General features: G+C 42.1%; 1 protein-coding gene across 1 annotated transcript in view; it reads left to right on the top strand.

Annotated features, from left to right (window-relative positions):
• Positions 1-5,172: 5,172 nt before the first annotated feature.
• Positions 5,173-17,410, top strand: part of cyp21a2 (cytochrome P450, family 21, subfamily A, polypeptide 2) — a gene marked incomplete at its 5' end in the record, with an annotated part of 16,771 nt that continues 4,533 nt past the window's right edge. The window contains 10 exons of the mRNA XM_081388140.1: positions 5,173-5,296; positions 7,261-7,449; positions 8,276-8,365; positions 8,474-8,628; positions 13,479-13,574; positions 13,679-13,789; positions 13,893-13,979; positions 14,066-14,149; positions 14,655-14,768; positions 15,720-15,886. Coding sequence (XP_081244266.1) covers positions 5,173-5,296; positions 7,261-7,449; positions 8,276-8,365; positions 8,474-8,628; positions 13,479-13,574; positions 13,679-13,789; positions 13,893-13,979; positions 14,066-14,149; positions 14,655-14,768; positions 15,720-15,886 — 1,217 coding nt within the window. The remainder of the gene's footprint in view (positions 5,297-7,260; positions 7,450-8,275; positions 8,366-8,473; positions 8,629-13,478; positions 13,575-13,678; positions 13,790-13,892; positions 13,980-14,065; positions 14,150-14,654; positions 14,769-15,719; positions 15,887-17,410) is intronic.

Genomic DNA, 17,410 nt, shown 5'->3' with positions numbered 1-17,410 from the left:
TATCGAGTGTATACTGCACAAACATCACACTATTCATCCATTCACAATTATAAAGAGCATGGTTATGGGGAGATGCCGAAGGTGGAAGAGACGCTCGCGAGCTATCTCTCTCCAGCAACGGCATCTTCTCTGAAGGCTCCTGCACTTCCATCCAAGCCAGTAAAAGTTACTTCTTCCCTGGTTCATAAAGCTTATGCCGCCGCCGGTCAAGCTGCAGCGTGTTTACATACAATGTCCATAATGCAGGCTTACCAGGCTGAGTTATTGGGTGATTTTGAGGAGGGCGGGGGTATTAGTGCTGATACGGTGTCTGAACTGCGTAGAGCCACGGATTTGTCTCTCAGGGCCACCAAGGAGACGGCTAAATCCATCGGCCGCTCTATGGCAGCCCTGGTGGCCACTGAGAGGCATCTGTGGCTTAACTTAAGTGACATAAAGGACAAAGAAAAACATGTTCTTTTAGATGCACCAGTATCCACGCAAGGGTTATTTGGAGACGCAGTTAATAGTGCTGTAGCGAAGTCACAAGAAGCTTCAAAACAGGCAGCTGCACTTCAGAAACTTCTCCCCCGCCGTTCTTTCTATGAGGCTGCTGAGCGGGAGCAGCCTCACTCCTCTAAAAAGAGCGCTGAGCACCGCGCCACTCAGAAACAGAGCGTTTCCTCCCGTGCTCCCCCACAAAAATCTCGGGGACACGGAGGGCGCTCTCAAACCCAGCAGTCTTCGAGGGGTAAAACGGATCTGCGGACCGTTATTACCGCCAAGAAGGCTGCTGGGAAAAAGTCCTGATGTCTGAGGGCTCAGGACAAATGAGGGTAGTCCCCCCGAAGCAGAGCGGTTAACACCTCTTTTCACGGTGCCCGTCTCTCTTCGGTGCCCTCAGGGGACCGTTCTGCCAACCCTGCCGCCTCTGGCGTTACAGGGCGCAGCGGTCTCCGGCGAGCACATATCTCAAGGTCCACCCGGAAACGTAGTGGCCTCGGGATGCCCGCCCCCTCTGAGGAGGGTGCTAGAGCAGTCTGTTTGGTCGTTCCCTGCCGGTGCGCCGTTACAGGGCGACGAACCGACTGCTCAACAGCAGGAGAAAAATACGGTGCCGTCTCTCTTCGGTGCCCTCAGGGGACCGTTCTGCCAACCCTGCCGCCTCCGGTGTTACAGGGCGCAGCGGTCTCCGGCGAGCACATATCTCAAGGTCCACCCGGAAACGTAGTGGCCTCGGGATGCCCGCCCCCTCTGAGGAGGGTGCTAGAGCAGTCTGTTTGGTCGTTCCCTGCCGGTGCGCCGTTACAGGGCGACGAACCGACTACTCAACAGCAACAAAATCCAGAAACCAGTCTCGAGAGACTGGTACCTCTAGTAGAATCTTTGACAGCGTGGAAGCTACTGTCAAATGTTTCTCGTTGGGTCCTGCAGACCGTGGAAAAAGGGTATTAGATACAATTCTAGTAACGCCCACCGCGGTTTATGGGGGTCCTGCCCACAATGGTGGGCCCCGAGCAGGTTCTGGTTATGGAACAGGAAGTAAACACTCTGTTAGAGAAAGGGGCCATAGAATATGTACCTCCCTCCAACAGGGAAACCGGGTTTTACAGCCGGTACTTCATAGTTCCAAAGTAGGACGGGGGATTGCGTCCCATTTTAGGTCTTCGAGGTGTCATGCAGCTCAAGTTCAAAATGTTAACATTGAGACAATCGTGCCACAGATTAGTCCGAGGACTGGTTTGTCACGATAGACCTCAAGGACGCATATTTCCATCCGTCCGTGACATTGGAAGTTCCTGAGGTTTGCTTTCGGGGGCAAAGCATACCAATATCGAGTTCTTCCATTCGGCCTGGCTTTATCACCCCGCACTTTCACCAAATGCGTGGATGCAGCTCTGGCGCCTCTGCGCCTCCGGGGTATTCGCATCACGAACTACATCGGCGATTGGTTGATTTTAGCTCAGTCGCATTAGATGGCAGTTCAACATCGAGATGTTGTTCTCGCCCATATGAAAGAGTTGGGGTTACGGCTGAACGCCAAGAAGAGTGTGCTTTCTCCACTCCAGAGGACCACTTTTTTAGGCGTGGTTTGGGATTCAGTGTCGATGCAGGCGCGCCTGTCATCGCCACGCTTCGATCCTGGCAGCTGTGAGAAGTGTAAAGCTAGGCCAGCTACTCACTGTCAAACAGTTCCAGAGACTGTTGGGTCTCATGGCAGCAGCTTCCAACGGGATACCTTTTGGACTGCTGCACATGAGGCCCCTGCAGTGGTGGCTCAGGACCAGAGGGTTTTTCCCCGAGGGGCAACCCATTTCGCACAATCAAGGTCACGCGGTGATGCCTACGTGCCTTGGTTATGTGGAAGAAACCTTGGTTCCTGTCCCAGGGCCCAGTGCGGGGAGCTCCTTGTCGTCGCAAACTGCTAACGACGGATGCTTCTCTCACGGGTTGGGGAGCGATCCTGAGGGTCGCTCATCTCAAGGTCTGTGGGAAGACCATCATCGTTCCTGGCATATCAATCGCCTAGAGATGTTAGCTGTCTTCCGGGCTCTGAGGAGCTTTATCACAGGTCTCAGGGGACACCATGTGTAGTACATACGGACAACACGTCGGTAGTCGCCTATATCAAGGGGGTTTGCGCTGGCACGCCATATCCTCTTGTGGTCCCAGGGGAAGTTGCTGTCACTCAAGGCAGCCTACATCCCCGGGGTCCAAAATATAGGAGCAGACACTCTGTCGAGACAGGGGCCGAGGCCCGGGGAATGGTGGCTCCACCCCCGAGGTGGTGGAGCTGATATGGAATTTATAAGTGGGTCTGTTTGCGTCTCGAGAGACGTCTCACTGTCCACTTTGGTTCTCCCTCACGCATCCAGCTCCTTTGGACTGGATGCTATGGTGCAGACGTGGCCGAGGCTACGTCTGTACGCTTTTCCCCCAGTTGCTCTGCTCCCGGGAGTTCTGGAGAGAGTTCGCAGGGACCGGGTTTGCCTGCTTCTTATAGCCCTGCGCTGGCCGGGCAGAGTATGGTTTCCCGATCTTGTGTCGCTCCTCGACGGGCCTCCTCTGGAGCTACCCGTCAGGAGGGACCTTCTGTCCCAGGCGGAGGGCTCGATATTTCACCCCCGCCCAGAACTGTGGAACCTGTGGGCTTGGCCTCTGAGGGGGCCCAGCTCATAGAGTCAGGTCTCTCAACTGAGGTTGTTGAGACCATTCTACAGTCCAGAGCTCCCTCCACGAGGAAACTTTATGCCCTGAACTGGAGAGTATTCACCTCTTTGTGTAGTGACCGTCGGTTGGATCCAGTCAACTGCCCAATTGGTACAGTTCTGGAGTTCCTGCAGGACCGGTTCACTGCAGGTCTGACCCCGTCCACCTTAAAGGTTTATGTGGCGGCCTTAGGTGCTTACCACATTCTTTTGGGTGGAATGTCTGTGGGGAAAGACCCCTTTGGTATCTCGTTTCCCTCGTGGCACTTGGAGGTCCTCCTCCCTTTCGAAATCGGACCAGGAGGCTAATAATTTGCTTGCCCTGTTCGGGCGTTAGACGCGTATGTCCACAGAGCTGCCCTGTGGCGTAAAAGTGACATTTGCTCCCCTAACAAGGGAGGTCCAGTGTCTAAGCAAAGAATGAGCAGTGGGTGGTTGAGACTATCTCACTTGCTTATGAGGTGGCTGGACAGCCTTCTCCTTTGGCTGTCCGGTCGCACTCTACGAGGAGTATGGCGGCCTCTAAGGCCCTTATATCAGGAGTTTCGTTACAGGACGTTTGTGATGCGGCAGGCTGGTCCTCACCGCACACTTTCGTCAGGTTCTACTCTCTGGATCTAGACTCTGCTCCAGGGTCTCATGTTTTGTCATCCTAGTGCTGCTCTATTAGATTACACACAGGACAGACATTCGTAGCTATGGAGGCGTTGGTATAGACGTTCCCCATAGCGTCATTCTCGACGCAACGGGAGTTCCCTTGAAAGGGAACGCCTCGGTTACGACTGTAACCTCGGTTCCCTGAAGAGGGAACGAGCGTTGCGTCGCCTTGCCATATCTCCTTCATGCCTGTCAGCTCGACTTCAGACTTTTACGAAGCTTTCGTTTTCTGTTTCGGGCCGGCTTTTATAGCTTCCTGGTACGTGACGTCACCCGCCTCTGACGTTCCGCCACACCATTGGACTGATTTTACATGTGCTTCAAGACGTCATCACGCAAAGCGTTCCCCATAGCGTCATTCTCGACGCAACGCTCGTTCCCTCTTCAGGGAACCGAGGTTACAGTCGTAACCGAGGCGTTTTTATATATTATTCTTAATATTTCTTTACTTAGTATTTATTATTTTTTATTATACTTACTAAATCTGCATATAATATACTATAATATAATATAATATAAATATATTAATGCAGAATCAAAGCCAAATAACTTTATGGCAGTATTTGCATGTGTCAAGTAGAAGGCTTACAGTATGTTCATATCTGTATAATGATTCTATGCATTAGTGCACATGGATCCATCAGTGAATTATTACAGCATAACATTTCTTTACAGGCAAATCCTTTTCCAAATATCCTTTTTCAAATGTCTGTTCAGTCCTGCTAAACTGCCAGTTGAAGCAGACTGGTTAAACAGTATTCCTGTGAGGGCTGAAGGCTTAGATTGTGGTTTGGCTATAGACTAGATTCCGCCATACCTGACACTATACTTCTTTGATTGGTTTTTCAGGGTGGTAACTGTATTTCACTATATTCCTGAGCTTCTGCTGAATCACTGCTTTATTTGCAATGAATGGGGCCTTTCCTTCCAACGCCTTGCGGCAATATATCAGCATGGAGCTCGGCAGTAAAGGATATACAATAGCATGCACAGTTGCACTTAGTGTTAGAGTCCACTATTTATATGTACTATGTACTTTTTTTTTTTTACTAAATAGAAACTTTGTTGATCATAAAGCCAATGGGCACTTGGTATCCTGTAATATCATTCATCAAATCGTAATGTTAGAGGTTAATTCTTCTTGCTTTGAGAGTAACATTGAGATAAAGGTCAAGATAATATTTACCTATCCTTGATGAGAGGATACTTTAAGAAACAACACTCAATCATGTGGATTGGAGCAGGGTTGGAGGAGGAATATAATAAAAGGGGGAGAGTAAAAGAAAAGCTTTCAGAAAGTTTTTAGACTCAATAAAGAATCAACAGCATGTGTATATCAGCAGTGAGTGTGGTGCTGTTACTATTCATTTTGTGGATGCTTGTGGTCCAACTTTGTAGACAGACTAAAAGGCAAAGTGACAGAGATGCCAAAGCGAGCAACAAACCAGAAGGTAGGAGGTTTGATTCAAATTAGAGCTGTGAAGGCGTAGATTTAAGAACTTTCCATTGATAACCTGAATACCAGAAAAGTGAAGAAGGAGATTATGGGTGGGTGATATGACCAAAATCTTATATCACGATACGAGTAATTTTATTTCACGGTACGATAAATATCACAATATAGTTATTTTTGTTTTAAATAAGGTTTTTATGATTTCAAAATGTTTGATACCATTGACATTTTGATAATTCTTGTCAACATTTTCAATATCACAAAAAAATGAATTTGTATTAAGTACTCAAATGTATAAAAAACACTGCATAGTCTTCACTGTGTAAATGAAATAATACATTTATACTTATTAAAGTTGCAAAAGTGATTCAGTCAAGAGCAGTGAGAGATGTTCTCTTTTTTGTTGTTTGATTACATTAAAGGGATAGTTCACTTTTAAATTAAATTTTGGTATGTTTTAGCTTACCTCAAGGGCATCCAAGATGTAGGTGTCTTTTTTTCCGCAGTAGTTTCAATTTTGATATTTTTAGGTCAAACCGTTCTTGTCTGTCAGTCATTTAATGCAGGTCTGTGGTCACTGTCTCAAAGAGCATGCACAGAGTCCAAATTAAAACAATTCCCCATCGTCCAAATTAAACAATTCCCCATCGTAAGTACACATTGATGGCCTAAGACACGAAACGAGTGATTTGTGTGAGAAAACAAACAGTATTTATATCGTTTTTACATCTTATACACAGCCACGTCCAAGTGATCTGGTGCAGACTGGTGCATAGATATATACACTAGATGTCGCCTTGGCTACGGCAGTTCTTAACGAATGCCGTAGTCAAGGCGACATTTAGTGTATATATCTTTGCACCAGTCTGCGTACACGTCACACAACAGGATGCGCACGCCCTCAGATCACTTGGACGTGGCTGTTTATAAGAGGTAAAAACGATATAAATACTGTTCGTTTTCTCACACAAACCGCTTATTTCGTGTCTTAGGCCATCAATGTGTACTTACGATGGGGAATTGTTTAATTTGGACGATGGGGAATTGTTTTAATTTGGACTCTGTGCATGCTCTTTGAGACAGTGACCATAGACCTGCATTAAATGACAGACAGACAAGAACTGTTTGACCTAAAAATATCAAAATTGAAACTACTGTGGAAAAAAATACACCTACATCTTGGATGCCCTTGAGGTAAGCTAAAACATACAAAAATTTAATTTCAAAGTAAACTATCCCTTTAATGACAACAGCAGGTAAATTTGGATGCTGTCACTTTAAGACCAACTGCACAGATTCAATATACTCGTGTTTTCTTTCTCAACTGTTTATGTTCACTGAAGACATAAATTACTGTTTACATGCAAAGACAGGATCACTTTGACTCAAAAGTATGTGTATTTAGTCGTCAAAAAGCACTCAGTTCAGTTCTCATGTGCTTTATGAGCTGCGGTGTGCGTGTCTCTCATACAGTGATGACAGTCTCTCTGACAGCACGCACATATATTGATATGTCTTTCGCTGCTTACTTAATCACTAGTTTTTAACCTGCAATACTTAAAAACGCATGCAAATGAGCTTCCGTGACTGTGTAGCACAGAAACGCCAAGTGAGCGTAACCACGATATAGACCAGGGGTGTCCAAACTCAGTCCTGGAGGGCCACTGTCCTGCAGAGTTTAGCTCTAGCCTGCCTCAACACACCTACCTGGAAGTTTCTAGAATGCATAGTAAGACCTTGATTATCTGGTTCAGGTGTGTTTAATTGGGGTTGGAGCTAAACTCTGCAGGACAGTGGCCCTCCAGGAGCAGGATTGGACATCCCTGATATAGACGATAGTCACAAATTTCAACCGGTTAATCGTGTCTACCGGTATATCGCCCACCCCTAAAAGATATTGTGAAATTCGACAGCTCTGCTCCATTTTGATATGTACTTGTCTTTCCACTTGTACTTGTCTAGCTGCTGTGCCCAAACTCCTGCATTCCCTCTCTAAGCGCTTCCTTCCTCTTTCTCCCACTCTTCCTGGTCCATTCTCTCTCCCTCTGCTGGGCAATATGCTGGATCTCGCTCAAGATCATCTGCCCATCCACTTGACTGCACTGGCGCATCGCTATGGAAATATCTATCGGCTCAACTGTGGCAGCACAAGTAATTCATCTTTTTATTTGATCTCATGTTAGTAAAACTCATGAACTATGAACCACAACTAATCAAATGTAGAATTACACAAACTTTGGTCATTCATCAATTTCGAATAATTTTGAACATTTAAATATATATTTTTCAATAAAAAAGAAAGGAAAAAATAAACAACAGAGCAATGGGTATTCCTTTTTGTTTTTGAGGAAAGGTTTACATATTCTTAGTTATGTATCTTTGTTTATGTTTACATAACTTCAGACTGTGATGTAAGCACGTATTAGTAGGCTACGAAAGATAGCGTACGTGTTTGTCATGTGGTACAAGGAATGCAAGTAAAAATAAACTGCATGTTTGAGAGCAACTCTTCCTATGTATGTGTGCTTTCGTTTATTAGACAAGAAAGACTGCATTAATTTTTTCTTTTCTTTTTTTCTTTTTTTCTATAGCTGTTAGTTAGATAAGCAACAGTAAAAAAAAATGTTTTTAAAAAAAGCTACACTGGCAAACATTCAGACAAGAGTCAATTATGTACTGATGGTATATTTTAACCAGAAACATTATTTTTCAGTGTTATTATTACATAAAAACCAAAAAACAAAGGTTTGGTATTTTAATTGTAACATTAAAATGTGATTTATTTTTGCTGTTCCGAAATAATCTTGTGATTCATGATTGTTTTACCGTTTACTTTTTTTCTGATCAATAACGAAAAATAACAGTTTGAGAAATATTCAGAGGAGTAAAAAAAAAAAAATGTTGCAACTACTGTTACGTTAGTCTCCCTTATGTCATTAACAATCTCTTTTCATGTCTTTTATTGTTTTTTTTGCAGCCATGGTGATATTAAACAGTAGTGAGATCATCCGCGAGGCTCTGATTAAAAAATGGTCTGACTTTGCTGGTAGGCCTCATTCATACACAGGTAACTTACTTTGTTCAACTAGCCCAACAGTCAGTTGATTATCTTTTCAAAAAGACTGCCTATAATTTTCATATCTCATATGTGTTTGTTCTTGTACCTCACTCTTAGCTGATATAGTGTCAGGTGGAGGGCGAACCATTTCTTTGGGTGATTTCAGTGAGGAATGGAAGGCTCATAGGCGTGTGGTACATAGTGCTCTGCAGCGCTGCACGACTGATTCCCTGCACTCTGTCATAGAAAAGCAAGCACACCATCTCTGTCAGGTAAAGGGCAGATACACACAGGCTGCGTTTCAGTCCAATTTTATATGCCCTTCCCTCACTAACTTCCCTCCGTCTCATTCACTCGGATGTACGTCATTGCTTACGTTGTACGAGTGCCCACTGCTGGTTGAACCCTTACAATATGTTTAAAAGGAACGCACTAAGCCCTTGATCACTTGAATCACTGATTTATTAAAGGGTTAGTTCACCCAAAAATGAAAATTATGTCATTAATGACTCACCCTCATGTCGTTCCAAGCCCGTAAGACCTCCGTTCACCTTCGGAACACAGTTTAAGATATTTTAGATTTAGTCCGAGAGCTTTCTGTTCCTCCATTGAAGGTCAATGGACGGCATACTGTCCATGTCCAGAAAGGCAATAAAGGCATCATCAAAGTAGTCCATGTGACATCAGTGGCTCAATCTTAAGTTTATCAAGCGACGAGAATACTTTTTGTGCGCAAAAAGTAAACAAAAATAACGACTTTATTCCACTATTCATTTCCTTCTCTCTAGGCCTCGAGTGAGTTCACGTAGTGTTTTTGCATAGCGCGTCTGTGTTGTACGTCACACGTAGGCTCACTATTGGCCGACGCTGGTCATGTGTGATGCGTGTGACGTACAACACAGACGCGCTGTGCAAAAACACTACGTGAACTCACTTCAACTCACTTCAAAATTTACTTAATTTTTCTTTGGCAAGTTTTTGCAAGCATATTTTTAAAGTCAATTTCACATATGGAATTAAGTAAACTCTACTTAACTAAGTTAAGTGAAAGTAACAGAAAATAAGTAACTGTAACTTGTCTAGTAAAACGTTGAGTAATATCTATTCAGTTGAAGTTTCCTTTACAATACATTTCACAATGTAACATTGATTTATACCACACTTTTATAGTAAATGCTTTATTTAGAAATATTTAAGTAATTAAAGGGGGGGTACAATGGTGTTTCATGTATTCAGAGTTGTTTACAGTGTTAAAGAGATGGATTCTCATGCTTAGGGCTGGGCGATATGGCCAAAATTTCATATCCCGATATAGCTCATTTGATATCCCGATAACGATATACATAACGATATAGCAATTTTTCTGTTAATTCAGTTCATGAATAGTCTACCGTAAATCCTCTAATATTGGCCTGTATTCCATTACCGGCCGGGTCTCTAACATTGGCCGGTCTCGCTGTTGCAACATTATGCTTGTGATAGTAATATGCAAATACCACAGGGGGGCAATGTTTGCTAACGAATCCAAGCCATAGCTACGGTAGCCTGGTCATGTCAATCACTTCGCTCTTGACTCGCACGTGACGTGAGACTTCAGTCGGCTAACGTTGTTTACCATGGCAGCCGCGGAGCCAAAGAGGATTTTTGGCGAAAATCTATTTTTTTAACCCCCTGGGTTCGACAATCGCGCCGGCGCGATAGGTTTTTTTTTATTATTATAAGTGCAAAAGAGATTAAAAATATTCTGTTGACTTTGATCTTACGGAGAGTGCGCGCTATTCAAACGGAAATAATCTGAGGCGATTCACGCAAACATGTGAACAGAACACCTACAATCAGTTGGATATGTTCACTTTCAGGTTCACCTCGTTTTCATTTCGAGGAGCAACGGATCCGGTTGAGGAATAGGTCAGTTCTATATTTGCTTTGTTCTAATCGCAATAGTGTCTGTACACGCAAAAAGACTGATTAAATATGAATCGCGTTTCTCTCTGTGTGTGTGTGTGTGTGTGTGTGTGTGTGTGTGTGTGTGTGTGTGTGTGTGTGAATGAATGAATGCACAGATGCGCGCTGTTGTGGAGCTACTAACGGGTTGGGTTGGCTGGTCATCTAGTTGAGAATTAACTTACCCTGGTCTGAACCGCGTCTACTACCGTCTTCCTCCATGTTTGTTTATGTATTGCAGCGTGCATGGGCATGCCGTGAGGTTAATTCTGCCGTAAAACGCCTTATCGTGGCGTAAACGATAGAGCCTTATATAAAACGATAGACATTTTCTATCGTCCAGACGATATATTTCGTCATATCGCCCAGCCCTACTCATGCTTAACATGGCCAAAGTTTTTTAAAAATATTTTGGACGAATAACGGAGAATTTCTGTGCCGAAAATCTTACTTCCGGGTTGGTACAAGTTTCGGCTGGTTTTTTTTTTTACCGTGGATCTAATGACGTAGACCAGAGTGGAACTCCTTATATGAGCATTTCTCCCGGAAAAGCGCGACCGCGCACCTCAACGCGCTTCAACAGGAAATCATCGGCAGCGCTGCATAGTGTCTCCAAAGTGTTTTTGGTGAGGGAAAGCTTACCAAAGAACCCAGCGTTAGGAACAGTGGATGCAGAAACGAGTTGTGTAGACTGTTTGTTCCCTGCATTTCGACGATGAATGTTTTATAAACAACGCCCAGATCGACGGATTCTCTCTATGGCTCTGGCTTCGCCCACACGACCCGCCTCCAGACGCTCGGTTTTTTCCGGAAAGACTCGGTACAGCCTATTTTCTCTTATAAATATAATAAAACTAAAAGACTTTATGGAGATATGAAGGATGCAATACTACTCTAGGTACTAGTGATGTTACGTTCGTGAACGAATCGTTCTTTTTGAACGAATCTTTTAGGTGAACGAATCGTTCTCGTTCACATAATCCATTGACTCATATTTCTCGTTCACTGAAATTCCTCCCTCCACCGCCGCGCGGCGCTATTGCAGCGCATGCGCAGCTCAGTGAACCGGGTAGCTCTGTGTTTTCAACCTGTCAAGAATGACTAAACCTCAAGCCAATAGCGTTCGATTATGAGATGTGACGGAGCATGTGATTTGTTGGATGTAGTGAACGAATACGCCCTTCACTGACTGTGACCGAGTTGCTTTTGTTTTGAGTCTGAACGAGAGAGAGATCTTCTCGTGAACGAACTGGTAGGCTACATGTCGTTCGTGAACGAAAAGAACCAGTTGTTTGAACGATAATGGTGGCGAACCGATAGAGCTGGGTTTGTGTAGTCAGCATATTTGCATCAAAGAAGGAAATTTACACTTTACCATTGTAATGAAAACAGTTTAATAACGCAAGCATGGTTAAATATAACAAAGACAAATTAACATTGTCATTTTGTACTTGACGGTTTACTTGATTTAAATTTACACTTCTCTTTACCTGCTTTTCTTTTCTTTTCTTTTGTTTGTGTGTTTTAGACTTAGTTTTGTGGTATTTTGCACTTTGAAAAATTTACTTTACTACTTGTGTTCATTTTGTATGATCAAAAATTAATTAATTACGTTTTATTCATGTCATATGCACTTCTCTAAAAACTAAAACAAACCAAAAATATGTTAGGTCTCATTTGCGTAACGTCAGCAAATAACATTTCAGTTAGGGCTGTGAAGGGGCATGTAATTGGTTGGATCTAATGAACGAATACGCCCGTCACTGACCGAGATTGCTCTGTTTCGAGTCTGAACGAGAGAGAGATCTCGTTCGTGAACGAATTGATCAAACTGGTACTTTCGTTCGTGAATGAGAGTACTGGGTTGATCGGTCATGTGATTCAATCTCATTCAAAGCGCAGTTATAGGTGTGCGTGTGCGTATAATTGTTTATCATATTTAACATACATAACATAACTCAACGTTTAATATAATCCCAGATTTATGAATGTGTATGTCTGACCAAACAATTAAAATGTTAATTATGCAAGAAAACCTTGGTTTGGTCATCTGAACCTCTTATTTAGACTTATTTTATTAATTTAGTAAATAAGGCACACATTTTAACAAAGCCAAATCATTTTTTTTAACAAGTAAATACGTTCGTTAAAACATATAATAAAATACACTCTTTTTTGCCACCTGCTGCAGTATTTATTAAGAAATTGTCACTGAACGAATCAGTGAACGAGTCTGAACGAATCATTTTGGTGAACGAACTGAAAATGAACGAGTCTCTGGAAAGAATCAAAATTTCCACCACTAATAGGTACTCAAGATTAACAGGAGATTGAGTGAAAATGAGCATTTCACCCCCCCTTTAATACATTATCAAAACTTATGTCACAGAGACCTCAATATTTGGTAGACAATACACAATGACGGTAACATTTGATGGATCATTTTTGTGTTTGAATGTGTCATTTTGAGTAGAAAATGAACTCCAAATGTCACAAAATGGCAAGTTACTAATCCTAACAACAAAAGCAATGATAAAACAGTGTAAATACAGCTGGAAAACAGTGAAAAATCAAGCTCATTAATTATTCAAGGCCTAGTGCATGATGGGAACACCAGTATCAGAAAAGTTGAGTAATTTTACTTAATTTTCTAACGTTGATATTTACTTTCATTTCTACATGCTTGAATTGAGTGCTAATAAATAATTTACTTAGTTTTTTTACTTCTTGCCTGAACTAACTTTTTCATGTAAATTACATTGTTTTTTTCTGTAGTTCACCACAAAATCATTTTTATCAGTGTGGCGGCAGAAATTGACCCATAAGGGAAGTGCTTAGGAAAGTTGCGAGTGAGTCTAAAAGTGGAGTTAAACGCAGTCACACACTGATAAATTCTTCATCATGACAGACTTTTATCAGTTTCCAGGTCATGGGTCAAGTACAAAGGAGCAAGAAAATGAGAATGCAGACTTTAGGAAACGAGAAGCACCCTCTGACACACACACACACACACACACACACACGTTGGGTTACGGTATAAGATAAAAACATTGGAAAATGTTGAATTTTTACCATTTTGGAATGTTGGATTTTTTTTTTTTATGTTTAAAATAATTATAAAAACCACACTTATACAGATTAATCCCTTAAAAGAAAACATTTTGTGGTTTTGAAACAGGTGTTGCGGGACTACAAAGGAAAAGCAGTGGATTTATCTGAAGATTTTACTGTGGCCGCGAGTAATGTCATCACAACACTAACCTTTGGCAAAACTGTAAATGATGTTTAAAAGTTATTCCCCACAATATACAATTATTTTGTCTTCAATGTCACGGTCTCACTCACACTGAAACCTCCTGCTGCCTCTCATTGTGACAGTATGATAAGAGTTCAGAAGAGTTGCAGAAGCTACAGGACTGTCTGAATAAGATTGTGTCACTTTGGGGTTCACCCTGGATCTCAGCACTGGACTCCTTCCCTCTGCTCAGGGTAACACATTTGATTTTAACCCCCAAGTTGCTGGATTTTAGAATTGTTTTGACCCTAGATGCATTTCATTTGCACCCTTTTTGTACATTTTTTTTCCTCATAGAAATTACCCAACCCCCCATTCTCGCGTCTCATGAAGGAGGTAGCCAGACGTGATGAACTGATAGGGAAACACATAGAGGAGTTTAAGGTAAGAATGAGTGCTCAAATGATTAATAAAATGATCAAACATAGTTAACTAAAATGTGCTAAGTACTAATCGAGTGGCATGTGCAGAGAAGTGACCATAAAGAAGGCAGCACGCTGACTTCTTCACTTCTGCAGTGCCTTGAACCACCACAAGGAGCAGCTAATCAAATGGTGAGCAATGGAACATGTTTTGTTTGGAGATTTCTGGACCAAAGTTTCCCAAACTGGAGACCTCAAAACACTGAAATAAATTGTATATTTTGCTATTGAATGAAAAACAGGCATAACATTGTGTTTGAATGTCCAGGGGGAAAAATATTTGTTTAATTAATAATTATTTAATCTATAAAAGACGAACTGAGTTGTTAGCTTCTTTTGTTCTTACAAAATGTTTAAAAGAATAAAAGAAAGAACTTGTAATCAGTAAAATAAGTGAAATATCTTTTCTTTAACCTATTCAACACAGTACAGTAAAAAATACAGTGTTCTTCAAGCTGTTCCATTTAAATGTAAACAAACAGAAACCTAAAGGTGCGGTCACATTTGAAATTTTGCAGACACAATCCAGCCATTTCAATTGAAATCTGCACAATCAGGAGTTTGGCATTGGGGCAAAAAATTTTACTATAATGAATCCAATATTGTTAACTAAAATATTGTTGTCTCCCATATATAGACTCTGACAAACACTCATGTGCACATGACTATAGTGGATCTGCTAATTGGAGGGACAGAAACTACTGCTGCCTTGCTCAACTGGACTGTGGCCTTCCTTTTACATAGGCCCGAGGTACCTATTGTTTTCTGCAGCCTATTTAAATGTCTTCTATCTACAAGCAATCGTGGTCCTGGAGGGTCAATGGCCTGCAGAGTTTAGCTCCAACTTGCCTTAACATACCTGCCTGAAAGTTTTTAGTTATCCTGAAGACCTTGTTTATCTTGGTTCAGGTGTATTTAAAGGGATAGTTCACTTTGAAATTAAATTTTGGTATGTTTTAGCTTACCTCAAGGGCATCCAAGATGTAGGTGTCTTTGTTTCTGCAGTAGTTTCAATTTAGATATTTTTAGGTCAAACCGTTCTTGTCTGTCAGTCATTTATCGTTTTTACCTCTTATACACAGCCACGTCCAAGTGATCCTGCTGTGTGACGTGTGCGCAGACTGGTGCATAGATATATACACTAGATGCTGCCTTAAAGACATTCGTTCCAATGAACTGCCGTAGACAAGGCGACATCTAGTGTAAATATCTATACACCAGGATGCGCGCGCGCCCTCAGATCACATGGACGTGGCTGTGTATAAGAGGTAAAAACGATATAAATACTGTTCGTTTTCTCACACAAACCGCTCGTTTCGTGTCTTAGGCCATCAATGTGTACTTACGATGGGGAATTGTTTAATTTGGACGATGGGGAATTGTTTTAATTTGGACTCTGTGCATGCTCTTTGAGACAGTGACCATAGACCTGCATCAAATGACTGAGAGACAAGAACGGTTTGACCTAAAAATATCAAAATTGAAACTACTGCGGAAAAAAAGACACCTACATCTTGGATGCCCTTGAGGTAAGATAAAACATACCAAAATTTAATTTCAAAGTGAACTATCCCTTTAACTTGAGTTGCTGCTAAACTCTGAACAGGACAGTGGTCATCCAGGAGCAGGATTGGAAACCCCTGTTCTACAGGTCTATAAACAAACATTCAGCACACATTATTTTCATTCTCTCGCCGTCCAGGTTCAGAATAAAGTGTACGAGGAGCTGTGTGGTGTGCTGGATGTGCGGTACCCTCAGTACAGCGACCGTCACAGACTGCCGTATCTGTGTGCACTGATCAATGAGATGTTGAGACTACGACCTGTAGCTCCCCTAGCCGTGCCTCACAGAGCCATACGAAACAGCAGGTGAGCATCGAGTGAGATCAGTACTGTGATCACTAACAATTAGGCTGCATCCAAAATCGCATAATTCCCTGCTAGGTATCCAATGGCGAAAACTAGTATGTGACAAAAGAAGTATGTCTGAATTCACAGTACTTATAAAAGAGTAGACAAAATGTACCCGGATGACATACTACTTCCGGGTGAGATTCTGCAGTGTGCATACGATGGACACTTTACTATCCCATGAGGCCACAGGAGAGGATTTGCGAATGGCAGTGAAGCAACACCAGAGATGGTCTTATATTAGGGAGATGAGAGGGTCTGTATCTCTTACCATTGGAGAAAGCATAACGGCTAACTTGGATCACATGAGGCAACTCAGCCTATCGTGTAATGGCAGTGACGTCAGTGCACGGTTAAAAAATTTATGACAGTCAGTTACAGCTTACGTTAATCAGTTTCATGTGGATTATTAGCGTATTAGTCTTGTGAATAAATGTTCTATATTTAGTGTTATATTGCTAGTAAAGTTACTGTTACAGTTCACTTAACTGCCACCAGTGTCGCTATTAACCCATTTAATCCCGAATTTTTCTCAGAAACAAAAATATCCAAATCATGTGTCATTAGTATCCCTTTGAAACAATCAATCATAATTTTTTTAAATTTTCATGGAAAAGTGTGTGAAAAAGTGTGTTTTATGATCGGTCACAATTGTGACCGGTGGGATACTGTGTTGTATCAACCATTGGACAGACTGAATATAGGTCTATTTGACCTGTGCAGTGTTTTTGTGTGTGTGTGTGTGTGTGTGTGTGTGTGTGTTTTTGTGTGTGTGTGTGTGTGTGTGTGTGTGTGTGTGTGTGTGTGTGTGTGTGTGTGTGTGTGTGTCAGAGTCGGCGCCAGGGCAGATCTACTGGAGGGGCATTGGGTCATCGGCGGGGGGGCACTGACGTTTGACATTTTGACGCAGTGGCGACATCATAGTCCAACACAGCACAAATGCTATATAAAACTAAACACGTTTATTATTATTATTATTATTATTATTATTACAATTACATGGCTTGGTTGAATTCTAATATATAATGCGGTCTGTTATTTCTTGATAACAGCCGCTGCTAAGTATAACGTTAACACACCATTGCCATGAAAAACAGAGCGTTGCTATGGACGCAGGACTCTAACCGTAGAGACGGAACGGATTATTTTCTTTAGCGGAAGCAATACAATAGTTTTTAAATAAATAAACTCCTTTTTAAATCAATATTTTGTGTCAAATTATTGATTTATTTTGTTGGTAGCCATGTAATACAACCGCCTCGCTCTACATGATCCCTTACATATCTTCTTACAGGCAGCCAAGTATACACAAATGCAGATATTACTACACATTAATTGCGCAGATATTAACATAAATAAATACATAATCTCTGTATTACATACATACTACATTACATAGTCTCCAATACCATCTCTGCTGTTCTTCTTAGTGCAAATTTTTTTATTCCCCAAACTACTTCAGGACACTAACGTTAACAACTC

The sequence above is a fragment of the Scardinius erythrophthalmus genome, assembly GCF_964197995.2.
Source record: "Scardinius erythrophthalmus genome assembly, chromosome: 16".
Lineage (NCBI taxonomy): Eukaryota > Metazoa > Chordata > Actinopteri > Cypriniformes > Leuciscidae > Scardinius > Scardinius erythrophthalmus.
This window is presented reverse-complemented; position numbering and strand designations above follow the sequence as displayed.